Raw genomic sequence first — 21,096 nt, 5'->3', positions numbered from 1 at the left:
AGTTCAGCTGGTTATGTAACAATATGAGAAAAAAAAAACATAATATAATAATAATATATAATTATATTATATATAATAATAAAAACAAAGTAAGGTTACCCAAAACTGAAAAATAATGTACATTTCAGTATTTTACAAAAAGGGCTTTTTTCAAGGAACAAGAAATGGGTTAACAATGTAAAGCTCTTCTGCAGCAATGGAGGTTGATCAAGTTTTGAACATTGGTGCTACCAATTCCCACAGGTGTTCCATCTTGTCTGGATTACTTACAACCCCCTCTGTTTGTATAAAAGTATTGTTGGAACACACTATGGTACCATACCCTCGTGAGCATTATTTGAACAGTATTGTACTGCAGAAAGTAGTGTGTTGCTATAAAAATGGCAGGAAAAAGGCAATTAACAATCAAAGAGAGACAGACCATCATAACACTTAAGATGTTGTCTTTCCTACAGAAAAATTGCGAAGAAAGTCAAGGTGTCAGTGAGTACAGTATTCTTCACCATCAAAAGGCACTTAGAAACTGGGGGAAACTCTGACAGGAAGAGGTCTGGCAGACCCAAAGCCACAACAGAATCAGAAGACAAGTTTCTGAGAGTCAACAGCTTGCATGATAGGCGGCTCACAGGACAACAGCTTCAAGCACAGCTTAATAGGTCGTAATAAGCAAGTCTCAACTTTAAAGAGTTCGAGCTGCAGGTTTGATAGGTCGAGTTGCAGCAAGAAAGCCATTGCTAAGACATCAGAATAAGAAAAAGAGGCTTGCCTGGGCCAGGAAACATCGTCAATGGACTACTGAAACTGGAAGAAGGTGTTATGGACTGATGAATCTAAATTTGAAATCTTCGGTTCATCACGCAGGATTTTTGTACGCCGTCGAGTAGGCGAAAGGATGGTTCCTCATTGTGTGACATCAACTGTCAAAAATGGAGGAGAAAGCATGATGGGGCTGTTTTGCTGGATCCACCGTCTGTGATTTGTACAGAGTGAAAGGCCCCCTGAACCAAAACGGCTACCACAGCATTTTGCAGCGCCATGCAGTACCGTCTGGTATGCGCCTAGTTGGTCAGGGGTTCATCCTACAGCAAGATAATGACCCAAAACATAAGTCCAAGCTATACCAGAACTACCTTAGCAAAAAAGAACAAGATGGTAAGCTTAAAAACATGGAGTGGCCAGCACAGTCACCAGACTTAAACCCCATTGAGCTGGTTTGGGATGAACTGGACAGAAAAGTGAAAGCAAAGCAACCTACAAGTGCCACACATTTATGGGAACTTCTGCAACAGAGTTGGGAAGAACTTTCTGAAGAATATTTGATTTCCATTGTAGAAAGAATGCCACGAGTGTGTTCAGCTGTTATATCTGCCAGAGGGGGCTATTTGATGAGTCAAAAATTTTGGTTTATAAATTGATTCCATGATTTCTTTTTTAACTTAAATTGTTTATTTGTTCTATTATATATACAATAAGACATTGAACTGCATGGATTTCAATAAAACCCTGGAAAAATTGTGGTGTTCTAAAACATTTGACCGGTAGTGTATGTATATATATATACATATTTAATTGTTTGTATGGCTTGGCCCACAAAGTTAACAATGCTACCTTGTCAAAGTTCCTCTGCTTCTTGTCCAGGTTGGCAGCCAGCCCATTGGCCCTCTCCACATCAATCATGAGGTCCTCCACCTCACTCTGGAGCCTCTGTTTGGTTTTCTCAAGAGAAGCACACTTGGAGTTCACTGCCTCAATCTGCTCCTCAGCCTCCTGAAGACGCTGAGCCAGCTTTTTCCTGTTTGTAAAGGATAAGATTTGTTTTCCACTGAAACTACTTTTTTCCAGATATTTTTTCATGACTGAAATACAAATCACTACATAGTCTCAGAACCTAGATGAATATAAGAAAGCACTGCTTTAAAGATGCAGTAGGTAAGCCTTATACAACTAACTTTCTGTCATATTTGCTGAAACTGACCCTATGTTCCAGTAGAACTACATGTAGGGAATTTAAAAAAAAAATTCAGCTCCTCTGGTACCACATACAGCCTGTAGTGCGATTTGCAAAAATCCACAGCTCCCGGTTCAGATGCTCCAATCAGGCCCACGGGGTTGTCTAACTGCGTGTCAATCACTGCTCAGGCACAGCATTTCATAGCGTCCTCCCCTCCCCCTTCCCCGTGCACAAGCTGCAGATAGGTTTCCTCCCCTTCCCCCCTCTTCACAAGCGCTCCATCGTGCACAGCTCTCCCTTGTGTGGGGAGGGGCTTAGTGGACCGTTTGGGCTTTAGCGGAAAGAGGGAAGGGACTATGAAATTGTCGATGTTCAGATTGTTTGGCTAAGTCCTGGATCTTCACAATCTACCTACAGTACCTTTAATCTAAAATGTTATTTTCGTAATAAGATACTAAATACAAACAAATGAAAATCCTGTTCAGAACATTTGTTTAAATGCAAGTACTGTATTTGAGTTATGCTAAAATGCTACACTTCTGAACTGCCCATTGAATTGTTTGAATCATACTCACTTGGATTCCTCAAGCTCCTCAGTGCGCTGGATAGCATCAGTTTCATACTTAGTTCTCCACTGAGCCACCTCACTGTTGGCCTTGGACATTCCACGCTGCAGCTCAGCCTTGGCCTCCTGCTCCTCCTCAAACTGCTCCCTCAGCAGATCACAGTCATGGCGGGCTGATTGCAGTCCATGGGCAAGAGCATTCTTGGCCTGGTGTAAGACATATGATTGAATTTACAAAATTCCTTAATCCCAAACTAATAATACCAATACACACTCACTTAACAGTGTCTTACCTTAACCTCCTCTTCAATCTGTCTTTTCAGCTCCTCAATCTGCTGTGTGAATGCCTGTTTGCCTCTGGACAGCTGGGAGACAAGAGCTTCTTTCTCTTCAATTTGACGGCTGAACTCACCTTGTGTGAAATATGTCATGATACATTAGTTTTTGTCATGTTTCTTAATAATATACACAACAGATGATTCAGTTTAAAAGTTTTAGATACCATTTTCTGTCAGGAGACGTGCTTTCTGTCCATTTGAGTCATTGATTTGACGGACATTTTCATCATTCTTGGTCTTCAGTTCGCTGAGTTGGTCCTCTAGAGTACGGCACATCTTTTCAAGATTTCCCTAATGAGTGAATAGAGATGAGATCAGTGATCAGATTTTATTTATAATATTAATTACATTATACTATACTAGTTAATAAAATAGCATGTAACACATTGTGTACCTTGGCTTTAGCAACAGCCTCCATGTTGCTGGAGAGGTCATCAATCTCCATCTTGTATTCACTCTTTTCCTTCTCAAGCTTCTGCTTTACACGCTGGAGGTTGTCGATCTGCTCTCCCAGCTCAGCTACGCTGTCAGCCTGCTTCTTGCGAAGAGCAGCAGCAGTGGCTTCATGCTGCAGAGTGGACTCCTCAAGATCACGACGGAGCTTCTGGAACTCGGCTTCACGCTTCTTGTTCATCTCAATCTGAGCAGCAGTGGCACCGCCGGCCTCCTCCAGCCTCTCACTGATCTCCTCAAGTTCCCTGGAGAGGTCAGCTCTCTGCTTCTCAACCTTGGCACGAGCAGCACGCTCAGCCTCAATCTCCTCCTCCAGTTCCTCAATACGAGCCTGTTGAATGTAGATGCAATGTCTTTCAGTAAACTTTCACTTTTAATACACAAAATTGGAAACACATTGCAGAAATGTTTCGTGTAATGCGATATGTCACCTGGAGCTCCTTGATCTTCTTCTGAAGCTGAGCACCCAGTGACTGCTCATCTTCAATCTTGCTAAGGAGCTGACTGATTTCAAAGTCCTTCCTGTAAGAATTATAGATAAAGTACATAGAGTTCATGCAGTTGACCACACTTTTTAAAAGAATGGTTTTACAAATTCAAAAAATACATTACTTTTTGATCTTCTCATCAGACTGCTGCTTGTCATTCTCAAGATCCATGATGGATTCCTGGGCCAGTTTCAGATCACCCTCGAGCTTTCTCTTGGCTCTCTCAAGGTCCATACGGAGCTTCTTCTCTTGCTCCAGAGAACCCTCAAGCTAAGAAATAAGATGAGTATTTAACCATCACATTCAAGAAGAATGCTCTTGCTTTGCCAATCCAAAAGACTTTGTAAACTTACATCATCCACTTGCTGCTCAAGCTTGGTCTTGGCCTTGGTCAGAGTGTTGACTTTGTCTTCCTCTGCCTGCAGGTCATCAAGAGTCTGCTGATGAGCCTCCTGAAGGGCTTTCTTTTCCTTGGTCAGCTTAGCAATGCTCTCATCTTGAGAGGCCATCTCCTCAGTCAGGTTCTTAACCTAAGTGTGCAAGAAAAATCTTGTCTTTAAACAGTCATCATTATAATCTTACTTCATCTGCTGGACAGATTATTATTTACCAACCTTGTTCTCTGTGGCATGTTTCTCTTTTTCCACTTTGGCCAGGGTAAGCTCCAGGTCATCAATATCCTTCTTGAGCTCAGAGCATTCATCCTCCAGCTTTCTCTTCTTGGCAGTAAGCTCAGCATTCATTTCCTCTTCATCCTCCAGTCTCTCGGTTGTCTCTTTGAGTTTGGCCTCCAGCTGAATCTTACTCTTGATAAGTCCCTCACATCTCTCTTCAGCATCATTCAGATTCTCTGATTCCTAGTTAATTTTCCAAAAATAGATGTTTGCACATTAACATTAAATATTCCATGGCATGAAAATGTCACTTTATGAGTTTTTTTTAACATTAATATGAGCTCCCCTAGCCTGCCTATGTTTCCCCAGTGGCTAGAAATGGCGATAGGTGTAAACCGAGCCCTGGGTATCCTGCTCCGACTTTGAGAATATGAAAGCTCAAGATGGGCCAATCTGGAATCCTCCTCCTCTTTCTCTGCTTTACCCACACCTGCCCAGAGAATTTGGCTGTAATTCTGCACCAAGGCTGAATTTCGGGAAAGAGACTTTTTAAACAGTATTAGGGGACCACTAAGGCCTATATAAAAGCATCCAAAAAGCAGCATGTCATAGGACCTTTAAAAAACATGAAAAAGTAGAACTGTCTGTTGGTGTGTACTTACAGATGCTACTTGCAGCTGCAGATCATTCTTCTCCTGCAGAAGGGACACCATCTTCTGCTCCAGTTCCTTCTTCTTGGCCAGGGCAGCAGCCAAGTCAGTTTTCATCTTATCATAGTTCTCCTTCATAGCTGCCAGCTCCTTCTCCGTTTCAGCACTCTTCAGCAGAGGCTTGATCTTGTAGTACACCTTCATCCATGGCCAGTGTTTGACATTCATGAATGAGCGGACATTGTACTGGATGGTATATACAGCATCCCTGTTGAAAAGAAGTTGCTTTTTTTTATTCCTCATTATTCATTCCATGGTTGTGCACTCAAAATTGTTGTTTTCAACATGCCTCCTCGCTGTCATCTTCACAAACTCTGTTCTCATCAGGTAACCACGGCACAAAGCCTGTGTCATGGTGACCAGAGATGCCAATTTTTCATCTCTCATCTCTTCTAGGACACCCAGCAGACCAGCCTTGAAGAACACCTGATCAAAGAAAAAATTGAAAATTGACTTCATGTCTGCACTATACACTATTCTAAACCAGAAATGACTCAGAGAGCATGTACCCCACACAATCATATGAATATCTTATATTATTAAGACACCTTTTTAAAAAAAAAAATCTTCATCAGGATCAGGATATGTAGCAAAATATCGTAGACAGTGAAACACAATTATTCTAAATGGCTGATGGCAGCTGTGGTTTTTCTAGGAAACTTCAATCCTGTATGGGCACTTTTACTAGTCTTTTACTTTTGGTGCACAAGACAAAATGTAACCTGCTTCATCAATGGCCACATGGTGGCGCAGATTCTCTATTTCTATCTTTTACTCGTTCAGTGGCCTAATTTCCCATTATAATACATAAAATTGCGTAATACTTTTTTAAGATACTCTTTTTGTTTAACAGTCAAAATGCACTGACCATTATTGGAAAGTACCACTAAAGTATATAAATGCAATCAAGGAGCTTACCTTGGTGTGTCCGAATTTGTACTCATCATGATTAACATCAATTGACCCAAGCAGCTTCTCTGAAGCCTTCTTGTTGTCAATGAACTGGCCCTCGGGGATGACACTGGCATTCAGCACCTTGTACCTTTTTATGAGAGTTAATGGTCAGTGTGAGCATTTTCTTTTAATAATCTATTAAAATTCTTTAAATATCCATTGCTACCTCTGCTTGAAGTCAGCATAGAGAATTCTGCTGGGGAAACCTTTTCTGCAGATTCTGATACCCTCCAGCACACCGTTACACCTGAGCTGGTGGATGACCAGGAAGTTCTCCATCAGACCTGTAAAAAATACATTTCTTAATTACTTCCTTGAATAAATAGTTAGGCTCTAAAATTAAGTAAACCATACCAACAAAACAAATCACTCCTCAAAGAATCTCTTGAGATTAAGTTTTCTATGTACCTGGAGTCTTTGACTCATTGGGAATCAGGCAGCGCACAAAGTGAGGATGGGTGCTCCTCAAGTTAGTCATCAGCTTGCCCAAATTCTCCTGTAGATCCAAAATGGTGAGTTATATCATGCATGTAACAACTGTGAGTTTGAGCATACATTGAGATACTGTATATGAGATAAGTTTCCAATGTTAAACATTACCCTAAACTGTGAAGACACAGTCTGCATAGAACCACCCTTCTTCTTGCCACCCTTCTTTCCACCACCAGTTTCTGTAAATGTTTTTAAATTGACAAGTTATGTTAGAATGTGACATATCATTTACATGAGAACATGCTACAGTTAGTTAAAAATATACAGTATAACCTTAAAATGTGTTTTAGTTTACTGTATTTACTATCATACCCTCAACGACGGGAGGATACAGAACAGCCAGCAGTTTCACTGGGGATTTCTGGTACAGCTGAACGACAGAATCATTCAGTGGATCCTTGTTCTTGTCCAGCCAGCCAGTGATATTGTAGTCCACGGTTCCGGCGTAATGCACCATGGAGAAGTGGGCCTCAATCTTGCCCTTGGCGGGCTTAGGCTTCTCAAATGCTTTGTTTTTGCCAAGATGCTGGTCATACAGCTTGTTCTTGAAGGATGTGTCTGTGGCCTTGGGGAACATGCACTCCTCTTCGAGGATGGAGAAGATTCCCATGGGCTTGAAAAAAGTGTGAAGAAGTATGTCATAAAGTGATACATTAAGTCAAATTAAGAACAATTAGATATAATTACCAAATGAAATGATTACCTTTTCAATGAGCTCAATGCAAGCAGCCAAGTCCATGCCAAAGTCAATGAAATCCCAGATAATACCCTCCTTCTTGTACTCCTCTTGCTCCAGGACAAACATAGTGTGGTTGAAGAACTGTTGCAGTTTCTCATTGGTGAAGTTGATGCACAGCTGTTCCAAGGTGTTGAACTGTGATGGGACAAATAATTAGTATAATCTCTCGCAGGGCAATGAGAATGATTCTGTCATGAAAAGCATCAGCCTCTGAATTGTTTGAAATGACGCTTACATCAAAGATTTCAAAGCCAGCAATATCCAGGACACCAATGTAGAACTGTCTAGCTTGTTTAGTTTCCAAACTCTGGTTGATACGGATGACCATCCACAAGAACATCCTCTCATAGATCGACTTGGCCAGGGCAGGCACTGCGTTCATCACCTGAATAAATACATGTTGTTGTTGTACATAACATCGCAGGATGTGAGTTGTTTAAAATCAACCGTCAACCATCTTATAAAATGATGGAATACTGGTATTTTAACAAAAGAATCCAAAATAAAAAAAGTCAATATACAATACAAATAAATTAAACAGAAGTGATACCAGTTTATCTCAATTACCTGAGGTACAGTCTGTCCCTTGGTGACATACTCATTTCCGACCTTCACTCTGGGATAGCACAGAGCCTTGAGCATGTCAGCGGAGTTCAGACCCAACAAGTAAGCAACCTTGTCAGCCTCTGAAAATAGTTCAGAGATTTCCATCATGATATGAACAGAAACCAATGTGATTAAGAACTGTATTACTGTTTTCCCCAAGCTATTCACTCTGAGCTGGCATTAAATACTCACCCTCTGTGCCATCAGGCTCAGCCTGCTCCTCACGCTGCTTCTGCTTGAACTTCATGTTACCATGGTGGAGCACAGCACCAGTCATTCTGTAGATGCTCACCTTCTCTTCACCAGTGAAGCCCAGGATATCAATCGCATTCTGAGTTCAAAAGAGGTCCACACAAACAAAATCACTTTAGAAAAATGCACTTAAAAGAGCAGTTTTGGTGTTGATATATTCAAATATTTGAAAGTAAAAATCACTCACATCAGTGGCTTCCAGCTCAACTTTGTCATCAATGCTGGCCACAGTGATCTGACCCATGCTACACATGGGGAAGTCGTAGGGGTTGGTTGTGATGAGTGCCTGATCTGGAGAGCAAAAAAAGGGTAAACACCTGAGAACATTTGTTTCATATGAGAACAGGATAAACAATGTGCATCCTCTCAATCTTCTTACCAAGCAGCTCAGGGATGTGGCCGGTCATCATCTGGAAGAAGATGTGGTAGCCTCTTTCATCAGAAAGCTGGTATGTCACTCTTGACTTCTCCAGCAGATCTGCAAACATTGTTCTTAAATTACAGTCTGACCAATTCTCAATTCCAGTCGTTTGTATGTACTATGAGTATTATTACTTACATGTCTCAATATCAGCACTAGCCAGTTTGCCAGTTGTGCCGAAATGGATTCTGATGAATTTACCCTGTTTGGAACAAAGGATTTTTAATGTCCCTCCACATTGGCAATCTGTAACAAGACCTCTTTCATGTGTAGCAATTGTTCCATACTTACAAAACGAGAAGAGTTGTCATTCCTAATAGTTTTGGCGTTACCATAGGCCTCCAACAGGGGATTTGCTGCAATAATCTGATCCTCCAGTGACCCCTATAATCCGGGTTTAGAATTACAGTCAGAAAATGACTTTTTCCCCCTTGAAAAATATTCCATAGAGGAAGAAGCCTGAATTGTAATCATACAGTAACATACCTTTGATGTGTCCCTCTTCGCTCCACCAACTGCGATTGTTGCAAAGTACTGGATGACACGCTTGGTGTTCACAGTCTTTCCAGCACCAGATTCTCCACTAGGTATAGACATAGACTTTTAAAAATTTGATCAAGATATTTGACTATGTTAAACAAAGACAACAAATGTAAATGTAACAAACTTACGTGATCAAGACAGACTGGTTCTCCCTATCTGTAAATACAAAATAAATAATGTAATAATAATAAAATTTTACTGCAACAGAAACCCCTTTATACAAATACATTCTACATTGTCTGGGTAATGACTTACCAGTAAGCATGAACTGAAAAGCGTTGTCAGAGACAGAGAAGATGTGGGGTGGAGCCTCCATACGCTTCTTGCCTCTATAGGCACTTACACATTCAGCATCGTACACTGGGAGCCACTTGTAGGGGTTCACAGTGGCACAGAACAATCCAGAGTAGGTCTGAAAGTGATCATAGAGATTCAACAGTTAACTCTATGTTTCCTACAACTTTAGCAATTCACAATAGTTCTTTTCTCATTAGGCAGATTGTCTTACATAGATCATCCATGCTGCATAACGCTCTTTGAGGTTATACAGCACAGAGGCTTCATTGAGATGGGTCATCATGGCCATGTCCTCAATCTTGTCATACTTGGGAGGGTTCATTGGGAAGACTTGATCTTCTTTCACTGTCCTCTCCTGCAACAGCACATTAGACACAATGAGAACTAATCATATTGAATTCCCAGTTGACTCTGACTTCATGATACTAACCTCCTTAGTGTCCAGGACTTCGACTGTGACTTTGCCACCATCTTTCTTGAGGATTTTTGCCTTCAAGTACAGCTCCTTGGTATCGGCCACATAGCAGGCACTCTTGGCATCAAATGGTGCACTTTGAGCCTCAATTCTCTCCTTTTCTGGCTTACGAAGGTAAATGGCAGCTTTGCCATAAATGGCCATCTCCGCATCCGTACTCATGGTGGCGGTTTACTTCTGCAAAGTAATTACAAATAAGAGTAATCATATATATATACTGTATATATATATATATATACACACACATTAAAACTAATGTCTTCTAGCCATATGACTGGAAAGCCCGGAATTATGGAGTTCAATGAAATAATTAACATATACCTATCAAATTGAGTTCTGGGCATCATCACAAGTCAGTAATTCAAACAATAGCAATCTTAGAATGATGGTTTCTGTTCATATCATTGAACAGTTCCTAAATGTCTGTTGTTGTACTAAACATCAACAATATATCAATACCAGAATATTTTTTACATTATTACAAGGGACCATTAGCTTAGTTAAAGCCTTTCAGACCGTCAGACAGATTGTCTATGCTGTAATTTCATTACGTTGCTCTATAATTTACACACAACATCTGTTGCATGTCTCTCCATCCAGGGAGAGATATTCATGCTCAGTTTCTCTTCCTGAGGTTTCTGCCGTGTTCCCCCCGTTAAAGGGGTCCAAATTGAAGCACTGAGGACAGAGAGTGTCGTATGCTATACAGATTGTAAAGCCCCTTGAGACAAATTTGTGATATTAGGTTACAGTATATACATAAAATTGTCTTCACTTTACTTGGCTGATTGTTGTTACGATTAACACTAGTTGTCATTTTGATGTTTTTCCTAATTGGATGCAAAACACCAAAGGTCATGGATTAAACACAAAATACTTAACATAAAGTTGTACATACCTTATCCTTTCCCCTTGTGAAAAGAATGTTGCACGCCACAATCCTATTGAAAACATCATGGTTTAGTCACTGCAGGAAACAACCTCAAATTAACAGTTGACACATATTACATTGTAGATATAAGTTAAAAAATATATATAAATGTCATCTTTTGTCAAAGATGCACAGTGTGCATTGAATATATACAGTAATTCTTACATGCCATTATATTTTGTAAAATAATTTCCAAAATGAGAAATACATCTAAATGGTACGATGCATAGTAGTAGACCACCTCACCACAAGCTGGAACTTCACTGGTCTTCCACCACACTGTCTAAGGCACCCACATGGACCCCTTATATTCAGTCTGGTGTGCTAACAAAGCAAAGGTTGAAGCAGACATACATGCCAGATATGGTAAGGGTAACAGCTGAGTCGTGAAGCATTTTTTGCTGGTTCTATATTTGGGATAATCCCTACACACTAAAAACTCCTGGGTTATTTATTCAACCCAGTTTCTGGGTTATTGGTGTTGGGTTAAAATTATGGGTTATTTTTTCAGAGAGTAACCATTTTCTGGGTTATAGGGCTAATATTTTGACCCAATTCCTGGGTTGTTTGGTTTTCTGGGTTATTTTTCAAAGAGTAACCCATGTTCTGGGTTATAGGGTTGTCTCTCTCTCTCTCTCTCTCTCTCTCTCTCTCTTTTTTTTTCTCTTCTCTCTCTCTCTCTCTCTCTTTTTTTTTCTTTTTTTTTTTTTTTTTTTTTTTTTTTATATATATATATATATATATATATATATATATATATATATATATATATATATAATTTATGTTTTGTTGGAGGGGTGTATTTTATGGAGTTATAATATTATCATGTCAACATAGTTTATAATATGAACAATCACACTTGTGTGTTGTGTACATTATGATAAAACAGTATCACCAGTATTTGTAGGAGCAATAAAGTGACACAGCCTCTAAACATGGATATATGTCCCGCCCCTCCTCTGAGAGACCTTGGGTTCCGGAAGTAAATTTCCGATTCATTTCTCCCATTGATGTCTGTAAAAATCTGTACATAAAGAGTTTTAGACCTTGCCTTAGGCTAACCAGATGGTACGTGACTCCATAAGCATACAACGTATGTACATATTGACATTTCAGAGCGAAGGAACTACTCATCCCATAAACCACCGCACACTAGATGAGTAACTTAGTATTTGAAGTAATGCAGGAAGTGTGCATTTAGTTTCCATGCTTATTATGATTCCACAATAACGTTAGTGAGTAAATCTACTGAAATGGCCACCAGTGTGGTGTGTCAGATGAGAATACAGAGGTTTAGTCGCATATTTCATGGCTGTAAAAAAAAACAATGTCCATCTCTATGTCTTTGCCAAATGCAAACAAGTAAAATACATTGTTTGGGAGGGTCATCCCTTTCCTCCCATTCATTTTGGAGGGTCATCCAAAATGTATTGCTGGTGAAGGGAGGGTTAGGTCTATTTTGACTAAAGGTCCCAAAACTCCTCCGGTGGCCCCTTAAATAAATAACGAACAGCCCCTAAAACGAAGTTTTATTTTCTGAAATAAGGCATACTGGCATAGTGACCCAAATTATTTTTGACCCAACTCCTGGGTTAAAAAGGGACCAACTAATTTCTGGGTTATTTCAACCCAGAAAATGGGGTTGTTCTTTTGACCCAGGAGTTGGGTTATATTAACTACAATGTTGGGTTATTTTAACCAAACATTTGGGTCAGGTATTTAACCCAGAAGTTGAGTTATATTAACTACACTGTTGGGTTATTTTAACCCAACATTTGAGTCAAGTATTTAACACAGAAGTTGGGTCAAAAAGAATAACCCAATTTTCTGGGTTGAAATAACCCAGAAATTAGTTGGTCCCTTTTTAACCCAGAAGTTGGTTACAGGAGTTTTTAGTGTGTACCCTAAGTAAGCAGCTTTTGAGTTATTTTAAAACATTCACAGATACTGTACATATAAAAAAATTTGAATTAAAGATTATAATATCATCACCTTCCTAAAATAATTGCCTAAGTCATTTTTTAACAAAAATGATTTTGTTGCCTAAATCATCTCCTCATGGTTTACCTCTGGTAAAATTGCCTACATCCTCAGTTGAGCAGGTCATGTGATTCTAAACCTTTTAGTATAATTGCCTATGTCAAGCATGTGACTTAGGCCGTTTTATTTTTTGTGTTTTCCGAAAAACCTGAAAAAATGACTTTTAACAAAAATGATTTCTTTGCCTAAATCATCTCCTCATGGTGCAGGCCACCTCTGGTAAAATTGCCTACATCCTCAGTTGAACGGGTCATGTGATTCTACACCTTTAGTAAAATTGCCTATGTCAAGCATGTGACTTAGGTCGTTTTATTTTTTGTGTTTTCTGAAAAACCTGAAAAAATGACTTAGGCAATTATTTTAGGAAGGTGACGATATGAAATGGTGGTGTTGACTCATTTTAAGATGAAGATTACCTTTAAAATGTTTGATGATTGATAATTGATTGTTTGACATTCTTTAATTTGAGTCTATGTTGTGAGATTTTAAATTTATATGAGGAATTTAAAGTTTGTTATCTGACTGACAGCAAATGCATCAAAGGTAGATGAACATTGACATTGTGGTCTTAAATTATTTCGTGCTTGCGCTTGTTTGGTAATTTCTTGACTTCTAATAAACCTGCTTGTGCTGAGGTGACAACATGACATCATGACTTCGTGTAAACATACACACCCACTTTCTAAAGCCAAGTGGCGTGTTATCTGTACGCATTTTGAGCTATCTGCGTGTATGTCTACGGTGTATACAGCGGACTTAACATACACACCAGAAAGCGACTGTTGGGTTTAGGAAACATGACACATGGGTTGGGTTTAGGAAAAGAAGAAAGCGACGGTTGAGTTTAGGAAATGTGACACGCGGGACATGATCCCCGGTCTCCTGGGTGAAAGTCCTGTGTTTTACCCATCCCCCACTCCGACCAACCTCCCTACGCAGATTTTCTCCCTTTCATACTACTCGCTACGGCATTAATTGACATGCAATTGCAAGGTAATGTAAGTCAATGGAGGCCAAAAAGCTTTGATGAACATGCTAAAAAGCGAGTATGCGTCTGTGATGATATTAGTTTTCATATAGATTAGAGCAACAGTGGTTTTGGTACTTGTTTTGACATGATGTGATGTTGGCCTTAGTTTTCCAAACTTTTGGCAATCTTTACTGAAAATGCAAGACAAAAGAGCAAAAAATTACTTTTTACACTTGCCTCTTTTTAAATCATGTGAATTCGATTAAGATGGGGATTGTTATGGCAATCTTTAGTGTGCATATGTAAACATAACCAGATATGACTTACGATGTAATATTTTCAATCACTAAGTAAGGAAAATTTTTATTAAATGTAATTATATTTTTACAATTTGTTATTTCCTTTTCTAAACTAATTTAACATGATTTTACAGAAATGTCAATGTCTCCTGAAATTTAATTTCAATTCATTCAGGCTGTGAGATGTCTTTTTAAAGGAGATTCAGTCTACACTATAGAATGATTAGGATTAAGCAGTCAGAGTGAGCCAGTTGTCAGCTAACTTGGGTTGCGATATAGAGCATATGCTATCTTCTGTGAGCCACATTTGTTAGGGGCCCCTCTATCAAGATCCATCTTGTAATTTAGTGGACTGTTGATATGCAGATATAATTGATTGAAAATATGTTTGTCTGTTCTGGGAATGATCAACGTGCCCAAAAATAATTTTAAAAATGTAATTTTCACGCAAATGTACAGTTTACACAAGCTACTGTACTGCATGTTAGACGAGAGAGAAACAAAGTAGTGAAACAGTTAGGGCACATCAAGTGTAAGGTACTGTACAGTGAAAATCTCTTCTAAGATTTCATTGAATAGGATGTTCACTAAATGTTTTGTGTAATAAAATCTCTCACACACACACACACACACACACACACACACACACACACACACACACACACACACACACACACACACACACACACACACACACACACACACACACACACAGTTTCAAACAATGATTAAAATGTTTCAGGTATGGGCTCCTACAATGCCTCTTAGTCCTGTTTTTCATCAAATGTTTAAGATTATTTGATGTTCAGATGACTGTTTGCCCACCAAGGCGGTTGCAGTGAGCACACAGCTGATTGATGTCTCACAGCAAAGCACTCTCCCTTCCAGAGTTTATCTCACTTGGTCAGATGTAAGAGCCATGCTATTTAGGCTACTTTGAAAGAAAAGAAATGATCAAAGCTACTATTTCGTTTTCGTTATAATTTATGCTCACCAAACATGATGATTTTGGAAATAATTACTGCATTCAAACAAGTGACCTTTTAATAACCCAGTTTTAACTGACAACATTAGCTAATTAATTAAAATATGTGGTGGCTCCTAGTTGTTTTCCTCTAAGGGGCAAAAAATAAAAGAGATGTATTATCTGCTCATCTTGTACAATGCTTGGCCAGCATTGAAAGCAATCACTTTTGTAATAATCTTAATGTTTGTTTTTACGGGTTCTTTTAATACCTCGCCTAACATTGTGTGTGCTGCATTGCGCCAACTCAATGTAATTAGATATGTGTCAAAGTCCTGAGAAAGAAGAGAGGTCAGAGGACGCCTGGTGTTGTGGGGGTGGACATTTGAAGGACAAGGCAGTTGTTGAAGCTTCTAAAAAATGCCAGTCTGCTGGCTAGATTGAGGGGAACTATGCCGTTTTTTTTGCTTAATTTACCTTAACTGAACAGCTTCGGAGTCAATAGAATGGTTATATGACTTTTTTCGGGTTGAATGGTGGTCTTCTCGCTTCCCCCATAGCGCCTGTGAGCGGACAAAACACCATTGCAACTTTTGGCCGGCGATCCACGTGATATCAGGTCTTGTGATGTAACGAATTGCTTTAGGCACTGCACACATACACACCTCCATCCAGGAACCGGCTGGTAGTGATGGAGTTTTTCACACTATCGTCATGGCTGAGCCGGCAAAAAAGAAGCAGAAAGCTAGGAAAGCATTGTCGGAGGAACAGAGAAAGAGGAAACGGCAGACTGACCAAGCAAGTTTTTACACAGTGTTGCCAAATATCTATTCCGAAGCTGTAAGGGGAGCTCTATAGAGAAACCAGCGAGCAAAAAGCCAAAACTGCATAGCGCCCCTTTAAAGAACCATAACAAAGGAGATGTATTATCTGCTCATCTTGTACAATGCTCGGCCAGAGTTGAGAGCAAGCCCATGAAATCAATCAGTTTTGTATAATCTTGATGTTTGTTTGTTTTTATGAGCTCTTTTAATACCTCGCCTAACATTGTGTGTGCTGCATTGTGCCAACTCAATGTAATTAGATATGTGTCAAAGTCCCGAGAAGGAAGAGAGGTCAGAGGACGCCTGGTGTTGTGGGGGTGGACATTTGAAGGACACGGCAGTTGTTGAAGCTTCTGAAAAATTCTGCTGGCTAGTTACAATACAAGATTGAGATAGCATGATGTGAAAACACTTAGACCATTCATGGTTTAACCTATTTATGTCCACAAAAACAAGACCATAAAAGGGACAGCTCACAGAAGGGCAGTAGTCCTTTAATATAGATGGATAAAGTCAAACTGAATAGCGGCACAGTTTGAGCCATAACTCAAGTCAAGAGTCTCCTACACGTCCTGTAGTGGATCTGGAGTGGATGGGGCTCTTCAGCGAAACAGTACAAGAAATGGCAGATTGCCAGCCAGTGCTTGGACATGTGTATGCCCGTTATATAATACGCATAGGAGGTGTGATGGCATGGGGGTGCTTTGCTGGTGACACTGTTGGGGATTTATTCAAAATTGAAGGCATACTGAACCAGCATGGCTACCACAGCATCCTGCAGCGACATGCCATCCCATCCGGTTTGCGTTTAGTTGGACCATCATTTATTTTTCAACAGAACAATGATCCCAAACACACCTCCAGGCTGTGTAAGGGCTATTTGACCAAGGAGAGTGATGGAGTGCTGGGCCAGATGACCTGGCCTCCACAGTCACCGGACCTGAACCCAATCAAGATAGTTTGGGGTGAGCTGGATCGCAGAGTGAAGGCAAAAGGGCCAACAAGTGCTAAGCATCTCTGGGAACTCCTTCAAGACTGTTGGAAAACTATTTCAGGTGACTACCTCTTGGAGCTCATCAAGAGAATGCCAAGAGTGTGCAAAGCAGTAATCAGAGCAAAGGGTGGCTACTTTGAAGAAACTAGTTATAGTTATCTCACACTTTTTTAAGTACATAATTCCACGTGTTCATTCATAGTTTTGATGCCTTCAGTGAGAATCTACAATGTAAATAGTCATGAAAATAAAGAAACACATTGAATGAGAAGGTGTGTCCAAACTTTTGGCCTGTACTGTATATGAACTTTAAGGCTCTATGTCTTACCTGCTTTCTTTAATCCTAAACTTAATCAGTTGAACCTGTCATTTTTAGTGGAGACTGGATGCTGTTTCACACATTAAAGAGCCTCATCTTAACCATTTCAAACACTACTAGCTTATATGACTGCATTTCCCATTCAAAGGAGCACATTTGTGACTTTTTGCTTCATTTCAACTCTTAGCCCTCTCTGTATGAAAAAACACTTTTGTTCTTTTATGCTGAAAGAACAGCATAGTTACCATGTTGAAAAAGGGTAACTAATCATTCGTTACCCTTCTGAAAAAGGGTAACTACCCTTTTCAAAAAGGGTAATTATATCTTTATATTTTAAATGATCATGTTACTACAGGTTTGAGTTTAAATGAAGTTTACATGTTACATGTTTTGTCTTCTACTACTTGTGTATTTACTTGCATTATGCATTATGTCACATGTTACTTGTAATGTTCTTTCTTGTGTTACCTGTCTAGACACTACTGATGTAAATTAGCATTAATGCTAACTCTGACATGTTAACATCTTGATGTTCATTAACAAGCTCTGTCCATGTTCAGTTACTATGAATTTAAATTAAGTTATTACAGCAGAAATTACTAGTGTTAATAATGCTTTTGTTGAGTGAAGGGTTTTGCAGCTTTTAAATCAAGGAACTAAAGAAATAAACTTGGTGAACTTTCTTACAATAAAAAAAATGACCACAGCTCGTTTGTTTTCATCAGGTAGTATTTCAGTTCTTGGTTAATGAGACAAAATGCAAAAGACAGATTTTTTTGGGTGACTCCACAGTCAACATGGTGGAGTCCTTCCGCTTCCTGGGCTCCAAGAATGTTGACCATAGATTATAGGTACAGATATATACTGTACATACAGGTGTAGCAGGGAGTTGGACAAACTAACCCTAACCCAGCAGACCGGCAGTTAGAGACGAGCCGGTGAAGAACGTGGAGCAGCTAAAGAGCCAGATATGTTTCTCAGCAGCAGGTGGAGATCAAACCAGAATATATTTAAATAGGCATTAGTTTGTTTGAATCGGAAGTGATTTAATGCAAATCTAATCCTGATCCTCGTTAGGTGTTGTTCTTACGACACGCTAATGTTCCTGCTCTGTGTAGAAACAGCAGAGTTAACACCAGTCTGCTGGGGTGATAAAGCCAGAAAGAAAACATCATCAGCACACACTCAACACCTTTGCTCGACACACTTACAACAAGTACAACCAGATTCCTGGAGCATCTCAACGTTAGCACTACCAGTATGACCATAATGGTGTAGAAAGCCCTCTGCTTTGACTATTTCCCTGTCGCCGCCCTGTTCCACTGGCCCTGGACGAATCAGAACGCAGAGAACAGAAAGACTGCAAAAGGAAATGACGAACAAGGAGAATATGAAGAGGCTGACATCCATGTTTACCAATACATTGTCAAAACTGATAAGACTTGCTCCAAAGGAAAGCAGCCAAACACAGCCAAAGCTGATATTTCTGATTCTGATCCCTCTCTCTCTTCTCAGACTCAGGTAGATGACGGGATGAACAACAGCCAAGTAGCGCTCCACACAGGTCAGCATGTGAAAGAATGTCTTTACATACCAGGTGAGGTTCCAAAGAAAGAACCCCATAGTAAATACTTCATCATGATCCCTGTAGATACCACAGCAGCAGAGGGTAGTCAGTATCCACGGCGATCCACTTCCGGGATTGCTCCATTGCAGCCGGAAATTCCGTTGGATGTCCGTTACTTTCCTCTTTCTTTGTGTTGTCATTTTTGATTATATTGAACTGCTCCTCAGATCTTTGCAGGGTAAATCCAGACAGCTAGCTAGACTATCTACTAAAACAACTTTTTAAAGGTACACATGTTCCACCAAAACAAGTTCCTTCCCGAGGCTATTTTGCAGCGGCACTGTGGCTCCACTGGCGCTTTGCGCCGCCCAAGACAATTGTGATTGGGTTAAAGAAATGCCTTTAAACCAGAGCACGTTTTTCTCCAATCCCAGAATGCTGTGTGGACTAGCCAGACCCTCCTCCGCAGCGCTGTGGAGGAAGGTCTGGCAATGCGAGACTAGTTCAATTCAATTCAAATCAATTTTATTTATAGTATCAAATCAAAACAAGAGTTATCTCGAGACACTTTACAGATAGAGTAGGTCTAGACTGCACTCTATAATTTACAAAGCCCCAACAATTCTAATAATTCCCACAAGAGCAAGCAGTGCGACAGTGGCGAGGAAAAACTCCCTATTAGGAAGAAACCTCGACAGACCCAGGCTCTTGGTAGGCGGTGTCTGACGGTGCCGGTTGGGGGTGTGATGAACAGTGGCAATAATAGTCACATTAAAGATAATGGAACAGTGACTTCAAATGGTAGTCGTAGTAGGTCATGTCATATCAGGGCGTTACAGGATGTAGCGTGGCACAGTAGAGCATGGATGGACGTAAAAAACCAAAAAAAAAAAAAAAAAAAAACCCCCCCAAAAAAAAAAAAAAAAAAAAAAAAAAAACCCCCAACAAAAAAAAAAAAATTTTTCCCGTAGCAAAGGAAAATATGCTGGGTGAAAAAAAACATAAGGACTCCGGGGAGGAAACTCCTCAGAGCTAGGTTAGTAACAAGCATTTCTGAGACGGGATGCACACAAATGGAAAGGGAGAGAGCAGCTCAGTGTGTCAAAGGAAGGAAGTCCCCCGGCAGTCTAGAACTATAACAGCGTAACTAAGACAGACAGGAGGAGCCTGGTCCGGCTTAGAACTCTCCCCTGCCGGATCGGGCTGTACTGGCCTGCCTCCCTCTACTTTTGTTATATTATTAATCTGATGACTATGAAGAGAAGCAGGTGGCCGGGCTAGACTGACGCTGCAACTCCTCACTCCCTAACTATAAGCTTTATCAAAGAGGAGAAATTTAAGTTCATTCTTAAAACTTAAATTCTTAAAAGTTCACTGGTTACTCTCGTTATTTCCTTCTTCCAAAACAGTGAGGAAGAACACCAGGAGCAATTGCCAGAAGTTGAGTTTTCATTAAAACAAAATGATGACTGGTGTATTACCTGCATGTTAGTCTGGATCAACGTCGGTACATTTCCAGGATAATTGCCTCATATCCCTCACCTTCCACTCTCTGTGTTGACATTTTCAAACGTTGTTCGATTCGGGAAACAACAACAGAGCTGGCAAGCTACATGCTGAAAATGTCAAGTTTTGAAGAAAGTTTGGATTGTGCAACAAAGCAGGCCTGCTTGGTTCTTTCTGGGAATTATTGTAAAGATTTACAAAGAATATGTTTACAGCATTTCTTCTCTAACTGGGACGTTTTGGGACCGATTGGTGGGATTGCTGTGGACGAAGTACACATGGAGATACAAAGGTAAGATTATGTTTATCTATGTACCCAGCTAATTTAAATAGCTCACGTTACTGTACCTTCATTTAACTTCACTAAATATTGTATGTGGTGTCCGTGGGGTGCAAATGTGCAAACACATGTTCCACCAAAACAAATCCTTCCCGAGACTATTTTGCAGCGTCCAAAGCGTAGCGCAGCCCAAGACGATTGTGATTGGTTTAAAGTGACTATATGTTTGTTTTTTTTTAACTCCTGAAACACCACCTGTTTACCACAGCCTACAACCTCCTTTAGCTTAGCCACAGCAATTATGTAAAGGGTCCTGGGGTTTCATGAAAAGGCGCTATATAAATAAAAGTTATTATTATTATTATATGTAACTTTCTGTTGGTGTTGATTTCAGCACACACTTGCTGTCATAAAAGTCTAGTAGTTAGCATTACAGGGACGTCATATAGTTGCTATGAATGTTTTGCTCAGCAAGATAATCATTCATTCAATAATTCAGATGCA

At 39.9% G+C, this 21,096-nt stretch overlaps 1 protein-coding gene and 1 long non-coding RNA gene across 2 annotated transcripts in view; one reads left to right on the top strand and one right to left on the bottom strand.

Moving 5' to 3' along the window:
• The window catches only part of LOC120573092 (myosin heavy chain, fast skeletal muscle-like), a 697,218-nt gene extending 687,143 nt beyond the window's left edge, over nucleotides 1-10,075 (bottom strand). Inside the window, exons 1-5 of the mRNA XM_039822534.1 lie at nucleotides 9,854-10,075; nucleotides 9,635-9,778; nucleotides 9,382-9,538; nucleotides 9,255-9,282; nucleotides 9,070-9,166 (exon numbers count right to left, since the gene is read on the bottom strand). Coding sequence (XP_039678468.1) covers nucleotides 9,070-9,166; nucleotides 9,255-9,282; nucleotides 9,382-9,538; nucleotides 9,635-9,778; nucleotides 9,854-10,060 — 633 coding nt within the window. The 5' untranslated portion in view covers nucleotides 10,061-10,075. The remainder of the gene's footprint in view (nucleotides 1-9,069; nucleotides 9,167-9,254; nucleotides 9,283-9,381; nucleotides 9,539-9,634; nucleotides 9,779-9,853) is intronic.
• LOC120573135 overlaps nucleotides 1-21,096 on the top strand; it is a 563,511-nt gene that overhangs the window by 519,697 nt on the left and 22,718 nt on the right. The window lies entirely within an intron of this gene.

Source organism: Perca fluviatilis, chromosome 14 (genome assembly GCF_010015445.1).
Source record: "Perca fluviatilis chromosome 14, GENO_Pfluv_1.0, whole genome shotgun sequence".
Taxonomy (NCBI): domain Eukaryota; kingdom Metazoa; phylum Chordata; class Actinopteri; order Perciformes; family Percidae; genus Perca; species Perca fluviatilis.
This window is presented reverse-complemented; position numbering and strand designations above follow the sequence as displayed.